This window comes from Jaculus jaculus, chromosome 4, assembly GCF_020740685.1.
Source record: "Jaculus jaculus isolate mJacJac1 chromosome 4, mJacJac1.mat.Y.cur, whole genome shotgun sequence".
Lineage (NCBI taxonomy): Eukaryota > Metazoa > Chordata > Mammalia > Rodentia > Dipodidae > Jaculus > Jaculus jaculus.
This window is the reverse complement of record NC_059105.1, coordinates 2,570,446-2,588,628: the sequence shown is the minus strand read 5'-3', so window position 1 is coordinate 2,588,628 and position 18,183 is coordinate 2,570,446. Positions and strand designations below refer to the sequence as shown.

General features: G+C 47.1%; 1 protein-coding gene across 7 annotated transcripts in view; it reads right to left on the bottom strand.

The window, feature by feature from the left end:
* The window catches only part of Hdac4 (histone deacetylase 4), a 303,466-nt gene that overhangs the window by 14,070 nt on the left and 271,213 nt on the right, over positions 1-18,183 (bottom strand). For all 7 annotated transcript variants that reach the window (XM_045146718.1, XM_045146721.1, XM_004667834.3 and 4 more), the window contains exons 23-24: positions 6,281-6,399; positions 4,078-4,211 (exon numbers count right to left, since the gene is read on the bottom strand). In XM_045146718.1, the coding sequence (XP_045002653.1) occupies positions 4,078-4,211; positions 6,281-6,399 (253 nt within the window). The remainder of the gene's footprint in view (positions 1-4,077; positions 4,212-6,280; positions 6,400-18,183) is intronic.

Sequence of the window (18,183 nt, the reverse complement as noted above, 5' to 3'; positions counted from 1 at the left end):
TGTTCTGTGTGGCTGACTTTCAAGTTCTACCCTTTTCCTACTCTTGGTTCTCAAGAATACGGGTAGAATGTGCTGCAAACAGAACACTATGAGATCAGGAGCAACTGGCTGGAACAGCTGAGCTGTCTTTTATCCTTGCTGGAAACACAAGATCTTGGACCTTTCACTTAGCAAGTCATATTGCCCCTGCGGTACAAACCCTGGGATGGCTGCTCTCCGGGGTCTTTCACCTTCAGCACAGACAAGACTGCATCTATCCAGACAGCTTTCCTGAGCCTCAGAGGAAGGCTCATAATGAATCCTAGGCCTCTGCTACCCTTGGTGCCTGAAACCTGCTTCACGAGCCCATCTAGTTACTGCACTGTCCCCTGTACAACTGACAAGTTGGTAACCAGACACAGGAAACTTGCTTCCTCTCCTTTTCCCTCCATTTATCTATTCTTTTATTTTATTCTTTTAAGCCCTACACAAATAGGAAAAAAACCCAAAAAACATGAAATTCCTAAAAAGAGGAAGCCAGGTAGCCAATAAGCAGATACTAAAATGCCCAACCCCAGTGCTCATTAGTAAACAACCCACCTTGAGCTGCCAGTTAGGGGCAGAGTGGATGCTCAAGGGAGATTTGGTCACTGTACTGCTGATGTAGGACAAGTAGACCTATGAGAATCTACTTGATGTTATTTTGCAAAGGGACTAACCTATTTTCTGAGTCCCTCTGATGCCTCTCCTAGATGGCAGTCCAGGAGATGGCATGGAAATTCATGGTAACTCTTGGCTATAGTAACCAGGTCTCTAACAACCCAGTCCACCCACAGCAAATAACCAAGAAGCCATCTACATAAAAACCTGGGGAGGTAGCAAAGACCCCTTCTCCTACAGCAACACCCTTTCCAGGCTGTGTTGGGATCTAGTGGCCTTCAGGGGTCACTGCCTGCATTTCATTTAATCGCACTCGGGATTACAAATGTCTGGGAGGAAGATATGCAATGGGTGTGAAAGGTGTTCATTCACGCTGCATTCTCCAACTGCATGGTGTGAGCACTGTGGGCGTGGCAAGCTGTCCCGGCTCCAGCCAAGGGCCTGCTGTTCCTCACCAGTCTCTCACCCTCAGACATGGCACCCAGTCTCACCTCACACTCGCACTTGCGCTCTTACATGGCGCTGGACAGGCTTTTGAGGAAGTTGCAGAGAACTCATGTAGCCTATAGGACCTGTGGTGTGTCACACCTTGGGATGACTTTCACTGTGGCTGTCCGAGGAACCAGCTACTCAGTGAATAATGGCTACATCAAAACTGCCCCTCACACATACCCACAGTGCAGGGCAGATGCCCAGTTGTTATGAATGTAGCCTCCCAGTGTCTCCTCTGGCAGCATGGCTCTCTGGGCCATGGCTGACCACAGCTGCCTGGTGGCGCTGGTCCAAGTCCCTAGCACTACCACTCCCGTCAAAAGCTACATCAGAGGACTGGGGCTCTGGCCAACTTATGCGCATAAGAGAGATTTTTTTTTAAAGAACCCCTGAAACTAGTGCTTCCTGCTTTTTGATGTTGAAGGAACAATTTCTTGTCTGAAGAACAAACACTGGGGAAGCAAGGATAGGCTCAGGCAGAAGCCAGCTCTCTTGGGGTTCCGGAGTAGCTGACGCTGAGGCAGTTATGGAGGCATGGGGGGGTGGGAGCATAGACCGGCCGCACCTTTTTAGTTACAGCAAAAGCAGCGATGGCTAAATAGCCCGCAGGTTCTGATACCACTTCCACCTGAGATTTATGTTAAAACCAACATTACCTGTGACAAGGAAGACTGTTAGGAAGGGCAGATTGCTAGGCTGCACCCCACCTGCTTCAGCCCTTCCCAGTGCTCTCTGTCACAGCATGGGAGACCTGTGTATAATCCACTGCTCTGTGGTGCTTGGCTGGGAATGGTCACACTCACACTCAGCATCCATAGGACTTGCTTCAAACCCTTGCCAGATGCCTGATGGCACATCGCAGGCAATGTGTGAAGTCTCACTAGCAGGCTTCTGTGGGGGTGGACTGTGTGTAGAAACCAGAGCCTGCTTCAACAGAGCTTCGGTTTTAAAGGGGTCCTGGGTCTTCAGCATCTCCCCAGGGAGAGGGGACACCTGGAGGCTCTCTTCCCATCTACCTGTCACCAGCAAGACATAGCTGGCTTAACAGTGCCCAAACCTCTGCTCTGTACTGAGGCCCTGTGCTTGAGCTACCAGGCCACCTCTGAGTCTACAGCCCCTTCTCGGCTCCAGGTGCGGCTTGCTTGGGAGTCTTCCTACAGTCTTGCTGGTCCAAGCACTCTCGCCCCTGGCCCCTGCCCTATGTGGCCCAGGCTGCACTTCCTGAGCCTCATGCCAGGGCCTCGCCATAAAGCTTCCTTATCCTCTAGATCTCTTCCCCCAACTTGTGTGTGGTGCCACTGGCTGTTAGCTGAGCCATGAGGGGAGGTGCAACCCCCAAGTTCTCGGGTCAAGGTGGGCTTCTTTACACACAAACTTCTTCCTTGTTACAACTCTGACTTTGCAGGCCCAGACTCCCCTTACTGGCAATGACAGTCCTGCTGTCCTGAACAGTTCACTTCTCTTACCTCAAACCCGTGATTCCCTGGTCCGTGATTCCACCTCATTACACCATCCATCCTTCTTCCTCTCCAGCTCATGCACCCGCCAGTCACAGAAATACCTACCTTCTGGAACTCTAGCTGTTGGTATCCTTTGATACTGGGACCAGAGCCCATAACAGCCTTTGGAAAAGCTGAGGCTCAGCTGCTGATCTGAGGTCTCCTGTGGCCCCCAGCATGGTTGCAAGCTATCTCTAGGCCAGTGCCCTGACTTACCATGTCACCTCCTGGTCTCCTACTTCCCCTAGAACAGAAATCACAGAGTAGGGGAAAGTGCCTTGTGGGCTTAAACAAATGTCCTGGCATTCTTTCCTTTCCCAGAAAGAAACAACATTTTTAGGCAAACATATCGCTGGTAAGTGCTGTTGGCATGCTTGTCTTTGGGGCCATGTTCACATGATACCTTTTGCTGTGAAATGAAGCCAAATGAATGTGATCCTTCACATACAAGACCACAGGGAGGTCAGCAGGAGGAAGTCTGCTGGGTGGGTAGAGTACACTGCAGTTATTCTCTATCCCTAGGCAAGGTGTGGACCAGCCTGCTTGGGTCCCTCCCCGTGTTGTGGCTCTGATGCTAAAGGGAGAATTTGGCACTCACAGGTGCAGGGCCAGCGTTGGGGTGTCCTTCACTGCTCCCATGTGGCTCCTTACTGGGACCTGTAGTGTCACCCACAGGGAACAATGAGAGTAAGCCTTGCTGAGTAAGCAGGAACAGCATAGCATGGGTTCAGGACATGGCTGTGTAGCCCTGTCCAGAAGGCCCCTGGCCGACTGGATGTCCGGAACTCTGGCATGTTATGCACCCCAGGACTCCCAGGGCTACGCTCTTGTGGCCTCTGCTGAAAGCAGCCGGACGCACTGGACCCTGGCATGCCAGCCGAGCCCCTGACGGGAAGGTACGAGACACTAGCTCCACTCATGCCCTTGGAAGCTCTTTTGAGCAGACCCTGTGTAGGCCACAGCGTTTGCCTGACCTCCTTCTGTGCTGCGAGTGGGGTACAACACAGTCCTAATCTCGGCATCCCTTCTGTGCACAGGAGGTGGGCCAAGCAGCCCCAGCCTAGCTCTAGGTCACACCAACCAAAGCTGTGAGTACACCAATGCCACCCAAATCCAGAAGAACCTCTTAGAGAAACCAAAGCCTGCCCATCCCACTGCCCTCGGCATGACACTGGACAGGAGAGTACACTGCAGTGAGCACCTCTGAGAGGGCCTTAGGACAGCTTGGTGTCCTTCCTGTCCATTATTTCCTGCTTCTTTCCATCTACCAAGAGCAGAGTCACAGTCCTACCGCCCGCCACACAGAGGGGAAGAGCATCAGCCACAGTCCAAGGCGAGCTGGACTGGCCACCAGGATCACAATCTGATGCCTTCCATGGTCTGAGCTCTTAGCTAGCCCTGTGCCTGTTGGCAGGGTGTGTTCTGCAGGCGATTAATGTCTCTGTACCTCATTTCCCAGCAGAGCAGAAACACAGGCTTCAGAGGCATCACAGATGGCTGTCAGGTCGTGGCCTCCCTCCAGGGCCAGCACAATCCGGCCACCAGCCAGGCCCATGAGCTGCTTTGTCAGGTACCCAAAACCTGTAACAGTAAAGGAACATGGAAGGCAGGGGCTGGAGCAACCCAGAAATATTGCCTGATACCTCCCAGAAAGATGTTACTTGGGATGTTACCCCAAGTAACAGCTTAAAACATTCATTAAGGATTCTGATCTTATTTCTTTGTAGGATTGAGAATGGGAGTTATGGTTGTGGTAGTGTGAAAATTAAAAAAAAAATTTTTTTTTTCTTATTTATTTGAGACCTACAGACAGAGAAAGAGGCGGGGGGGGGGGGAGAGAGAGAGAGAGAGAGAGAGAAAGAGAGAGAGAGAGAGAGAGACAGACAGACAGACAGAATGGGCATGCCAGGGCTTCCAGCCACTGCAAACAAACTCCAGACGCATGTGCCTTCTTATGCATGTGGCTAATGTGGGTCCTGGGGAATCGAGCCTTGAACTGGGGCCCTTAGGCTTCACAGGCAAGCGCTTAACCGCTAAACAATCCCTCTAGCCTGATAATGTAAAAGTTTTTTTTTTTTTTTTTAAAAAAAACAAACAGATTTTTAAATTATTTATTTGCAAGGAGAGAGAGGGGGGAGGAGTTGGGACATACACACACACTAGGGCCTGTAGCCACTACAAGTGAACTCCAGATGTCTACGCTACTTTGTGCATCTGGCTTTATGCAAGATAGTGGGGAACTGAACCTGGGTCATTAGGCTTTGTGGGCAAGTGTCTTAACTGTTGAGCCATCTCTCCAGCCATGGTGTGAGTTTTATAATGCCACCGACTGTCATGTGTGAGGGCTGAGTGCAGCCATCTCCATCCAAAGGCTTCATGCCACCTGCCTTCAGCTCCCCAGTGGGGGATTGGTCCTGGCTGATCTGGGTATATGGACTCTATGTGCGCGCACACATGAGGACAGGAAAACACTCAAATTAATGCTGTGTGCGCTCTTACAGGGCTTTCCTATGTTCATGTTTGGGCACCTGATTTGATCTAGAGTCTGACTTCCCTGTGGCCATAGCACCCGCCTGACTGGCATGGCAATACCACCTTCCAGAAAAAAAGTGGCATTAACTAGGCAGCTGGAGAGCTCTAATAAGCCAGGTTTGTCGGCAGACTTGACACCATATTAGGCTGCATACCCTGGTGCAAAGAACTTTCTAGAAACATTGGTTTTTCTCTGATGGACAGTGACAGTGGCTATGGGGTCTAAATGAAAAGGCTCAGAATCTGGAACAGGAAATGTGGTAGATGCTCTGTAACCTGTGTAGGTACTTTGTTGATCACTGGGCTCATAGCCCAGAGGTAGTGGGTCTGAAGGGCACTGCACTAAGCATGGACACCCAAAGGCTACCTGTTTCCACTGTCACTCCCCTGGTGAGGGCCAGAGACGGGCTCTCCTCCTTAACCATCTGTGCTGACAGAGGGAGGGTAGAGAAGGAAGGCCATAGGACGCCAGGGTCTTAAAAAAGGCAGTAGGGCCAGGTCTCAAGATTCCAAGAGGTCCCCAGGCCCCTTTGTGGCTCGACACTGGAGTGCTGGACACTGTGGCTGGGTAAGGAGTCGGCGGTCCTGTCTGAGCTGAGGTGGAAGCCCTGGAAGCCTGCTTCTCATGTGTTGTGCAGAGCAGAAGAGAGCTGGCTAGGGCCTTCTGTGGCCCAAATGTGCCACTGCATGACCAGTCTTCTGAAGCACAAGATGTGTTCCTTCAGGCTCTGGCAGCCTCCTTCCATCTACTTCCCTTGTTGAGGATGACAGGGGCCTGCTCTCCCATCAGCAAGGGAAGCACAGCACGGAGCATGTGCCAGCTAGGTAGAACTGGAGACCCAACCCCAGTCTGTGTCCCTCAGGTGTCCAGGGCCCAGCTGATAGCACCTAGTATGACCAAGTAACCTGATGGGCAGCTCTGCCCATAGCAGAGGCCTGTGGCTCTGGTTCCTGCAGTGCCTTGGGCTCAGGGTTTACTAAGCTGGGGGAACTGCCTGCTAGCATGGTCTCATTCTAGGTACGAAGTGGCTTCTCTCCTTCTGCTCAACACAGTCACACAGTTGTAGGATAAAGAGAGGCCCAGACATAGGGAAAGTGACCTTTGGGGACCCACTCACATTTGGCAGAGAGGTTGTACCCGCCAAGGGGCGTGGGGTGGCCCTCCACAGCATCGAAGCCTGATGATACCAGCACCACATCTGGGGCAAACTCGTTTGCGATTGGCATGACCACCGTTCTGCAAAGGACAGGAGGTTATGACCAGGTCAGCTAAGGACACAGCCATGAGAAGGACTAGGTGGTCATGAAACACAACATTCTCAGAAGCCAACTACACCAGCTGCTGAATCCCACAGTTAGCAAGTAGCACCTGACAGTTCCCAATGAATGAGAAGGAAATCAACTGAAAGGTGATCATGGTGTATTTCAAATCCCTTCAAAATCCAAACTAAGAGTCCCACTAAACACACTGGAACTTGCTGCCTTTACTTCTGATGGTGGCTCCTCCTCCTCTGCCCACCCTCCACTGCTGGGACAGCGCGTGCTCTGGTCCTAGCCCTGTCTCCCCAGCTCTCCTTTTCTGGTCTTCTCCCAAACAATGGCATGGAACACAGGCTCAGGATGCCTGCCCCCACCCCCCAAAGGAAGATGCACTCTTCAGGGCTTTCCCCTATGCCAAGTGTAGTCACTACACGAGCACGGGACAGTGGGAGCTGTGTGTGGCTGAGGAGGAACAGGGACACTGGGTAGCACTCTGTGGCCCTGCCAGGGTGGAGCCCATATGAGGGCCAGCACCAGTGACCATACACTCATGATGGAGGGATGGCTAAAGGAAAAAGTGATGAAATATTTAGCAGAATTCTCTGGAAAATATTAACATCACTGAGATGTTCAACAGTTAAGGTCTTTTAGAGACACAAGCAAGACTGTCTACCTGAGAAGCGAAAAAGTCACTTCTCAACATGAAACCCATCAGCCCATGGTGCAGCTGAACACAGGCTTGTGCTATCATTGGTCCAGGAAGGTCCACAGCTCCACGTGTCCTTGCAGCTTACTCCATCTGAACCTGACTAGTCAATACCAAATCCCATGCTCCCTCTGGGGGCCATTAGGGACCCTGAAAGGGAAGCTTCTCTGATACTCCAGCTCTAGCAGGAGCACCACAGGCATGTACTCCAGAAGTAGATAAGGAAGGTAGGCAGGCAGGGAGCCTGGTCATGATCATGCAGGCAGACACTGGGAGCCTCTGATGTTCCTCACTGCTTCCTCCTCTTGTAGCAACGCTACCTGACCTATCTCACCCCAACGGCAGCTTGTCCTTACACCCTGCCTGGCACACAGGATGGGCCTTTTTTCCTGTGTGCGTAGAAGGCCCTATATGCAGGCAGCCTGATGCTCCAAGCTGAAGATAAGGGTCCCTCCTACCACCAGACTCCCAGAAGTGCCTCAGGCTTAATGCTCAACATTCCCAGTTTCTCATTTGGCCTCTAGTGCCAAGTAAAATTTCCCATCAAAGTGAGAAGTGTCAACTGGGGCTGAAAAGTACTTGGGCCCCTAGGAATGATTCTAGGTGACACTCTTCCTGACATGTTCCTCAGACTTGAGGGGTGGAATATATGTGGTTCATACCTGAGGAACAATAAGCATGGGGTAGATTTTGAAGCCTAGCCATTTTTTTCCCCCAGTGGAAACCAGAGTAGTTTTGTACACACTGTCTATCACCAAGCATGGCAACAGGCACTCTTAAGCAAGTGCACAGCTGTGCCAACACCTGCTCTGAAAAAAAACCTTGGTAAAATCATTAACTAAAGTTCACACCAAACCTGGTGTTTATGTTTGTAGTATAGCTAGAAAACCAACCAAAACATGCCCTATGCTGGGGGCCACAGTGGCCTTGTTGGCATGGTGTTCTGTTGACTGTCCTTCCCAGCCTATGCTGAAAGTACGATGGCCTGCAGTGGCGCTGAGTGTGAGAGTGCACGTCTCTAGGTGTCTTCTGTGCCCCAGGATCGTCGCTGCTTCTTGCCGGTGTGTGCCTTCTCTGCTTTACAGCGCAGCTGCACTGGCTCTCCACTACACTGGGGACATGCCTCCTACCAGGACGCTCCTCAGGAAGGACTCTCAGAGGGTATCCTCACTGAATTGCCATGTAAGAAAAATGGCAGACTGGCTTACCTTTTACCTCTAGAAATAAACTTTTCATCAATTTAGTTTCTTTTTTTATTTTAATTTAATTTTTATTAACATTTTCCATGATTATAAAATATATCCCATGGTAATTCCCTCCCTCCCCACCCCCACACTTTCCCATTTGAAATTCCATTCTCCATCATATTACCTCACCATTACAATCATTATAATTACATATATACAATATCAACCTATTAAGTATCCTCCCCTCTTCCTTTCTCTACAGTTTATGTCTCCTTTTTAACTTACTGGCCTCTGCTACTAAGTATTTTCATTCTCACACAGAAGCCCAGTCATCTGTAGCTAGGATCCACATATGAGAGAGAACATGTGGCGCTTGGCTTTCTGGGTCTGGGTTACCTCACTTAGTATAATACTTTCCAAGTCCATCCATTTTTCTGCAAATTTCATAACTTCATTTTTCTTTACCGCTGAGTAGAACTCCATTGTATAAATGTGCCACATCTTCATTATCCACTCATCTGTTGATGGACATCTAGGCTGGTTCCATTTCCCAGGTATTATAAATTGAGCAGCAATAAACATGGTTGAGCACGTACTTCTAAGGAAATGTGATGAGTCTTTTGGATATATGCCTAGGAGTGCTATAGCTGGGTCATATGGTAGATCAATCTCTAGCTGTTTTAGGAACCTCCACACTGTTTTCCACAATGGCTGGACCAGATTGCATTCCCACTAGCAGTGCAGAAGGGTTCCTTTTTTTCCACATCCACGCCAACATTTATGATCATTTGTTTTCATGATGGTGGCCAATCTGACAGGAGTGAGATGGAATCTCAATGTAGTTTTAATCTGCATTTCCCTGATGACTAGTGAAGTAAAACATTTTTTTAGATGCTTATATGCCATTCGTATTTCTTCCTTTGAGAACTCTCTATTTGGCTCCATAGCCCATTTTTTGATTGGCTTGTTTGATTCCTTATTATTTAACTTTTTGAGTTCTTTGTATATCCTAGATTATTAATCCTTTATCAGATATATAGCTGGCGAAGATTTTTTCCCATTCTGTAGGTTGCCTCTTTGCTTTTTTCACTGTGTCCTTTGCGGTGCAAAATCTTTGTAATTTCATGAGGTCCCAGTGGTTAATCTGTGGTTTTACTGCCTGAGCAATTGGGGTTGTATTCAGAAAGTCTTTGCCAAGACCAATATGTTGAAGGGTTTCCCCTACTTTTTCCTCTAGCAGTTTCAGAGTTTCCGGTCTGATGTTAAGGTCTTTAATCCATTTGGACTTAATTCTTGTGCATGGTGAGAGAGAAGAATCTATTTTCATCCTTCTGCAGATATATATCCAGTTTTCAAAACACCATTTGCTGAAGAGGCTGTCTCTTCTCCAATGAGTATTTTTGGCATTTTTATCGAATATCAGGTGGCTATAGCTACTTGGGCTTACATCTGGATCCTCTATTCTGTTCCACTGATCTATATGTCTGTTTTTGTGCCAGTACCATGCTGTTTTTGTTACTATGGCTCTGTAGTATAAGTTAAAATCAGGTATGGTGATACCACCAGCCTCTTTTTTGTTGCTCAGTATTATTTTAGATATTCGAGGTTTTTTGTGATTCCAAATGAATTTTTGGATTGTTTTTTCTATTTCCATGAAGAAAGCCTTTGGAATTTTGATAGGGATTGCATTAAATGTGTAGATTGCTTTAGGTAAGATTGCCATTTTCACGATATTGATTCTTCCAATCCAGGAACAAGGGATGTTTCTCCACTTCCTAGTGTCTTCTGCAATTTCTCGCTTGAGTGTTTTAAAGTTCTCATTGTAGAGATTCTTTACTTCCTTGGTTAGGTTTATTCCAAGGTATTTTATTTTTTTTGATGCAATTGTGAATGGGAGTGATTCTCTGATTTCATCCTCTGTGTGTTTGTTGTTAGCATATATGAAGGCTACTGATTTCTGTGTATTTATTTTGTATCCTGCTACATGGCTGTAGGTTTTGAACAGCTTGCTAGTAGAGTCTTTAGGGTCCTTTATGTATAGAATCATGTCATCTGCAAATAATGATAACTTGATTTCGTCCTTTCCAATTTGTATCCCTTTTATGTGTGTCTCTTGCCTTATTGCTACGGCTAAGACTTCCAAAACTATATTAAATACAAGTGGGGACTGTGGACACCCTTGCCTTGTTCCTGATTTTAGTGGAAAAGCTTCCAGTTTTTCCCCATTTAGTAATATGTTGGCTGTAGGCTTATCATAAATAGCCTTTATTATATTGAGATATGTTCCTTCTATTCCCAGTCTCTGTAGGACTTTTATCATGAAGGGATGTTGGATTTTGTCAAATGCTTTCTCTGCATCTAATGAGATGATCATGTGATTTTTGTCCTTCAACCCGTTTATGTAATGTATTACATCTATAGATTTGCGTATATTGAACCATCCCTGCATCTCTGGGATAAAGCCTACTTGGTCAGGGTGAATGATCTTTTTGATATATTCTTGTATTCTGTTTGCCAATATTTTGTTGATAATTTTTGCATCTATGTTCATGAGGGAGATTGGTCTGTAATTTTCTTTTTTTGTTCTATCTTTGCCTGGTTTGGGTATCAGGGTGATGCTGGCCTCATAGAAGGAGTTTGGTAGAATTCCTTCTTTTTCTATTTCCTGGAAAAGCTTAAGAAGCAATGGTGTTAGCTCTTCCTTAAAAGTCTGGTAAAATTCAGCAGTGAATCTGTCCGGGCCTGGGCTTTTTTTAGTTGGGAGATTATTGATAACTGTTCGGATCTCCATGTTTGTTATAGGTCTATTTAAGTGATTAATCTCATTTTGATTTAATTTAGGTAGGTCATATAGATCAAGGAAATCATCCATTTCTTTCAGATTTTCATACTTTGTGGAGTATATGCTTTTATAGTATGTCCCTATGATTTTTTGAATTTCTCTGGAATCTGTTGTGATGTTACCTTGTTCATCTCTGATTTTATTAATTTGAGTCTCTTCTCTCTTTCTTTTGGTCAGATTTGCTAAGGGTTTTTCAATCTTGTTTATCCTTTCAAAGAACCAACTCTTTGTTTCATTAATTCTTTGGATTGTTCTTTTTGTTTCTATTTCATTAATTTCTGCCCTAATCTTTATTATTTCTTCCCGTCTACTGATTTTTGGTTTGCCTTGTTCTTCTTTTTCCAAGGCTTTAAGGCGAAGCATTAGGTCGTTTACTTCCGACCTTTCTAATTTCTTAATATAGGCACTCAAGGCTATAAATTTACCTTAGAACTGCCTTCATTGTGTCCCAGAGATTTTGGTATGTTGTGTTCTCATTAGCATTTGACTCTATAAATTTTTTGATTTCCTTTTTGATTTCTTCATTGACCCATTCATCATTTAGTAGTGTAATGTTTAGTTTCCATGATTTTGTGTATGCTGTATAGCCTTTCTTGCTACTGATTTGTAGTTTAATTCAATTGTGGTCAGATAGAATGCAAGGAATTATTTCAATTTTCCTGAATTTGTTAAGATTTGCTTTGTGTCCTAATATATGGTCTATTTTAGAGAATGTTCCATGTGCTGCTGAAAAGAATGTATATTCTGCAGCCTTTGGATGAAATGTCCTGTATATATTTGTTAAGTCCATTCCTTCTATGACCTCATTTAGTCCAGATGCCTCTCTGTTTATTCTTTCCCTGGATGACCTGTCAATTGATGAGAGTGGGGTGTTAAAGTCACCCACCACCACTGTGTTTGGTGTTATCTGCGACCTTAGTTCTAATAGTGTTTGTTTGACGAATTTGGGAGCCCCCATGTTAGGTGCATATATGTTTAGGATTGTAATGTCCTCCTGTTGGAGTGTGCCCTTAATCAATATAAAGTGACTTTCCTTATCTTTCTTGACTAACGTCGGACTAAAGTCTACCCTGTCTGATATTAGGATAGCAACCCCTGCTTGTTTTCTAGGCCCATTTTCTTGAAACACCATCTTCCAACCTTTCACCCTAAGATGTCTATCCTTTGTAGAAAGGTGAGTTTCTTGGAGACAACAAATTGTAGGATCCTGCTTTTTAACCCAGTCTGCAAATCTATGTCTTTTCGTTGGGGCATTGAGGCCGTTGATATTAAGAGATATTATTGAAAGGTGTGTATTTTTGTTTGCCATTTTTGTGTATGTGTGTGTGTTTCTGGTTCTACCTGCGCTCTCTTCTGTTAACTAGTATTTGAGTTTTTTCTAGGTTCCTTATATGTGTGCTTTTCCTTTTCATCAGCATGGAGGATTCTATCAAGTATTTTCTGTAGAGCTGGTTTTGTCTTCAAATACTCCTTTAACCTGCTTTTGTCATGGAATGTCTTTATTTCTCCATCTATTTGAATGGATAACTTTGCAGGATAAAGTAACCTTGGTTGACAGTTGTTATCTTTCAGAACTTGGAATATATCACATCAAGCCCTTCTGGCTCTAAAAGTTTGTGTTGAATAATCTGCTGTAATCCTGATGGGCTTGCTTTTGTAGGTAACTTGATTTTTCTCTCTAACTGCTTTCAATATTTTTTCTTTGGTGTGTGTGTTTGGAAGTTTGATTATAATATGGCGAGGAGAGTTTCTTTCTGGGTTTTGTCTGGCTGGGGTTCTAAAGGCTTCCTGTATCTGCATTGGCACCTCTTTCCCAATTTGGGGGAAATTTTCTTCTATGATTTTGTTGAAGACGCCTACTATGCCTACGGAGTGGAGTTCTTCTGCTTCTACTATGCCCTGAATTCTTATATTGGATCTTTTCATAGTGTCCCGAATATCTTGAAATTCCCACTGATACTTTTCTATAAGTTTGTCTTTCTCTTTGTTGGACTGCATTAGGTCTGCCACCTGGTCTTCTAGCTTAGATATTCTGTCCTCTCCCTCATCCATCCTACTGGTGAGATTTTCTACAGAGTTTTTTATTTCATTAACTGTGTTCTTCATTGCTAGTAATTCTGACTGGTTTTTCTTTATTATTTCTATTTCCTTATTTATGTCTTGTATTGCCTTCTTTATTTCATGAAATTGGTGTCCTGCATCTTGATTCCTTTGATTTCCTCTTTAAGTTCCTCTTTGACTCCTTTGATTTGTTCTCTGACTTCTTCGAACATATTTACAATCATTCTTTTGAACTCTTTCTCCGGCATTTCCTCTAACTCTTTCTCACTGGAGGACATTTCTGATGCACTAATATTTTTAGGTGGGTTTATATCGTCTTGCTTTTTAGTGTTTCTTGTGTTATAATGTATATATTTTTGCATCTTGGATTAAGTTAATGCTTGGATTTTCTAGCTAGCTGGGTATTCTTAGCTGTATCAATTGATTTGATATAATATATTTTCAGGGTAGGACCTTAAGGTGTTAGGTGTGGCTCTTAAGACTCTCAGAGTGTCTACAAAGATGTTCTTAGGGGTTGAGTTTCCCTGCTATAGGAGTATTCAAGCAGGCTGAGTGGAATAAAATACAGGTAGATTCTAAAATTTAACTAAACACTGTACACATTCAATCCAAAACAGCCCCAAGTATGTATGCAACAGTAGTTATTATAATGACCAGATCCTCTATCAACAAAGAGGTTAAGATTTCTGGTCTGTCGAGGGATCCAAGTTAGCTTGCGACCAAGTGACACCCTTCCCTGGTACAATCCCAGTTACCTTGGATGATTTTGGTCTCAGTCAAGTTGCTGCCTGGGCCGTCCGGCTGCTGTTCTGATTTCTGGAGCTGGGCACTTGCTTTTCCTGCGGGGCAAACCGAGCCTGGCAAGTGTGGCCCTGCAGATCAGCACCCCTGCTGCTGGAACTGCTGCTGCTCAAGCTGCCCCTGCTGGGACTGTAGCCACTGCTGCTGAAGGTGTTGCTGCTGGACCCACCGCTGCTGCTGTAGCTGCCACTGCTGGAGCCACCACTGCTGCTGAAGCTGCTGCTGCTGTGTCCACTGCCGCTGCTTCCCCTGAAGCTGCTGCTGCCGAGTCTGCTGCTGCTGCCACTCCTGGGTCTGCTGCTGCTGGGGCCGCTGTTACCGGTGCCAGAGCCACTGATGTTGCTGCCGAACTCTGCTCCTGCTTGGGTCCCGCTGTTGCCGTGGCCGGGTCCCGGGCTGCTGCTCTGTTCGCCGGAGCTGGGCTCAGGCGGTGGGGGAGGGGAGGGAGCCGCAGCTGCTCTGGTTCTCTGGCTGCTCCACATGTTCTTCTACCTCGCGGTCTGCTTCTCTGCTGCTCGCTGCCGCTCTCCCCTCATGTTTCCCGAGTTGCGGAGAGTGCGGTGTGAGGGAAAGCTCCCGCACCTGGCTTTTCCTGCGGCTCAAGCTGAGTCTGGCGGCTTTCTGGTGCGCCGCGGCGGTTGGCCGAGCTGCTGGAGCCGCTTTTCCCGCCTGTGCAGGCTCTGGAAGCTCTAGAACTCTTCTACTTCTCCACTGCCGCTTCAATTTCCTATACACCTCACTTTTTAGTAAAAGTGTGTATTTTGCTGAGTTTTTTTTGGTCTTTTTTTCCCCCCAGGCTGTTTTGGCGTGGTACCTACGCCGCCATCTTATCCGGAAGTCCCCATTTAGTTTCTAAAACAGATCAAATGTTTGTTTTGGACCTCCCCTCTGGTTTCCACAGAATCATCTGGTCATCTGCAGGGCACCTGAGCAAGAACAGGAGATGTGCACTAGCGTTTCCCAGCACAGATGAGGTGCCATGTTCTTGAAGGTAGGAGAAGTGGGCCATTCTCTGAGAAAGATGGGCATGTGACAAAGATGCACCCTTTGGTACAGGAAGGCAGTAAAGATGCCCACACTGTGCTGGGAAGGGTGACCGTAAGTATGTGATGTAACCAGGGTTCTAGTTGTAGGCCCTCATGGCACATCAGAGGGCAGGATACACACAGGCAGCATGCCCATAGCCACCCACGCCTGACTCCAATTACAGTGAGGGACAACAGTTAGGTTCCCACATCTGCAAAGAAGGACTTTTGAAAATCCATCTCTGCATAACCTACCAGGCCGAGGACTGAGCGGAGGCTTAGAGTATAGCAAGCTGGCAGAGGCCGTATGACTGCAGCCCTGAGGCACAGCAGGGCCTGGATCACCACAGGACTCTAAGTCACTAAGCCACCCATGGACCTTGGGGGGGGGGCCTCCTGCCTTCGGGGCGTCACGCATACAGATCCGCCCACAATGTGCAGACTGACACACAAGAGCCACTCAGTGTTGTCACAGACAGCTGCCATCTGCTTGTGTCCCTTTGTCTTTGTTTCTCTAAGGCCAGAGACCACAACTCTGGACCAGGCCAGCTGATGAGCCGCCGTTTCTATTATCAACAGATCCAGTTTCATATAGAACAGCTGTGTGGGTGCTGGGGAAACCATCTCAACAACCACAGGGTTCTGGTGACTGAAAGATGCCGCAGACACAAGCTGTCTCACTGAAGTTAGCCCAGGGTTGTGTCTCTCCCCAAACCTGCCTGGAGCCACTCTACTCCCAGGGGTGCCTGACCTTAGGTCACACCTATGCTGCAGGGCATCCTCAGTTCTTGTGCTTTGGGAACCCCTACAGCATCCTTTGGTGAAAGCCACTGAAGCCCTCTCTCTAACCCGAGTCCAGTGTAGAGGATGCCCCATCCAGAGGCATCTGCATCTGTGGCTCATCACTCAGTCCTGCCACTAGCACAAGGGCCAGTGTCATGTAGGAAAGTGATCCAAGTGCCTAACACACCACCCTATCTTCGCCCATCTCTGCCTGTTCTCCAATGCAGCCCCATTGGCTGATGGCCCAGTTTCCAGGGCTTCCTTTTCCCTCCATGGGTCCTGTTTCTTAGTACCTCTCTCATTCATCCACACTAGAACAATCCCAGGTCATGTAGAGGTGGAAGACCACAGAGGACCCACAAGGTAGTTGGACCTGGGCTAGTGGGAGTCTTAATTTGGCCTCTACATGGTGTTGGCCTGTCCCATCCTCCCTGGACCAGGGCCTCTGATAGTTCCTATCCCATTTTCAGAGGAGTAGTGCCCTTACTACCTTATTTCCAAAACATTCTGCTTTAATCCACTGAAATGGTCTTTCCTGGGTCAACAGATTCCGACATATACTTCCTCAAATACCCGCACTGGACCATTCTCTGCCTGCCCCACCCCCAAACCTATACTCCTAGGTCTCCATCCCATACCTTAACCCTCCTGCAGCCCAGTGCTGGACCCTGTGCACTGAGGGCGTGTCTACGCTCCTCTCCATACTGCTGCTTGTCCCTGCGGAGTGAGGCAGCTCCTTGCTCCAGGCTCTATCACCATTTGCACCATGAGTCACTTGGCTCCACCCTGGACCATGGGACTTGGCTTTTCACCTAGGCCACAGGAGATGAGTATGTAGGATTCACTAAGTAGACCACTCAGGAGCCCCTTAGGATCAGGGCAGTCAGCAGCTCCATTGGGGAAAGCCTCTTCCCCTCAATGCTGACCAAGCCCCAGATGATCTGGAGATCCCTTGTGCTTCTCTGTATGCGTTAACCCTTGTTTACATGCCCCAAGGGCAGGTCAAGCAAGGCTGGCAGAACACAGGCTTTCTCAATGCTGGAGTTTCAGCCTCTACGATGACTTCTAAATCCCCCTTCACTGTCTTCAGATATCCTCCTACAGAGGGCAACACGAGCTGTGTCTTATGGAGAGTAACTCCTTGAGAAAAGGTCTCCTGGTGGTTTGCATCAACTCTCCATGTAGTGTTCGCATGTCCTTCAGGAACAAGGCTGATCAGAACAGTAGGTGCAACCAAAGTGTGCATAAATTAATGGCTAAAGCCTAATGCTATGCATGTTCCTGCACCCTCACAGAACTGCGGTTTCATGAAGGCAGCAGCATTGACAGCTCTTACAGCATCAAGGTCATCTTAAAGGCTGGTGATAAGGTCTGTCCCTGGCTCCACTAGAAGCCTATTATGTCTGTTCCTCAGGATTAAAGTTACCGCTTTGGAACATCAGCTTCATTGCCATCTTTGCAAAGCTGCATCATGGAGTTGACTGGCCTTGCATCTGTTTGCATCACTGCTGATGAGTGGCCAGGCCACTAAGGACAAACACAGGAGGGTTAAGGACAGTGTAGCACTGTCTACCTCCAGCCACAGCGCTTGCTGTGTTCCACCAACTTCAAAGCAGTGTCTGGCACTGGGACTGGTTTGAATTATGGTCCCTTTTCTCTTACAAGTCTGTGAGCCTGAGGAGAAAGTGCTGGCCACTTCTGGATCTCATTAGGAGCAATTTTCTTATCTTTTCTTCATCGGAGGCTTGATCCCCTGAAAATGCGACCTGGCAGGCAGGGGTCTAAAGAACAAGGTGCGGCCTTTGAGGAATGCCTTGTCCCAAGGGGCCCTGAAGGGGGGGGGGATTTAAGAAGAAAGGGAAGGAGGAGCCTCTGACCCTTCTCCCAACAACCGATGCCTAAGGGACCATAAATTGTAAACTTCAAAGTGCTACTTTACATTTAAATCAATAAAAAATAAACCCTGAAACAATTTTCCTTTTCAAAGTGACTGGAGCTTTAGGAGGTGCCCTTGATAAGGGATTATCATCCACACACTTGGCAGAACATTAGAACAGATGTCTAGGGCAGCTTGGGAAGAAAAGATGTGCCTTAAAGGCTAGCTAGTGAAGTTACTTCTAGGGAGGGCTGATATGCACAGGATCTGGGAGGGGCACCAGAATTCTGACTCACACAATAGGTTCAGAGAACTACAGGCACACCTGGCAAATGCTCCTTGAAGGGGGACAAAACAGCAGGACACCTGGAGGTTAAGAGCAGGCCCAGTCATCTGGCTATAAGGACTGATGTGAATAAAGGGCAGTTGTGGCACTGTCACTTTCAGGGCTCCATCTTCCCTACAGGCTGCAAGCAGTGT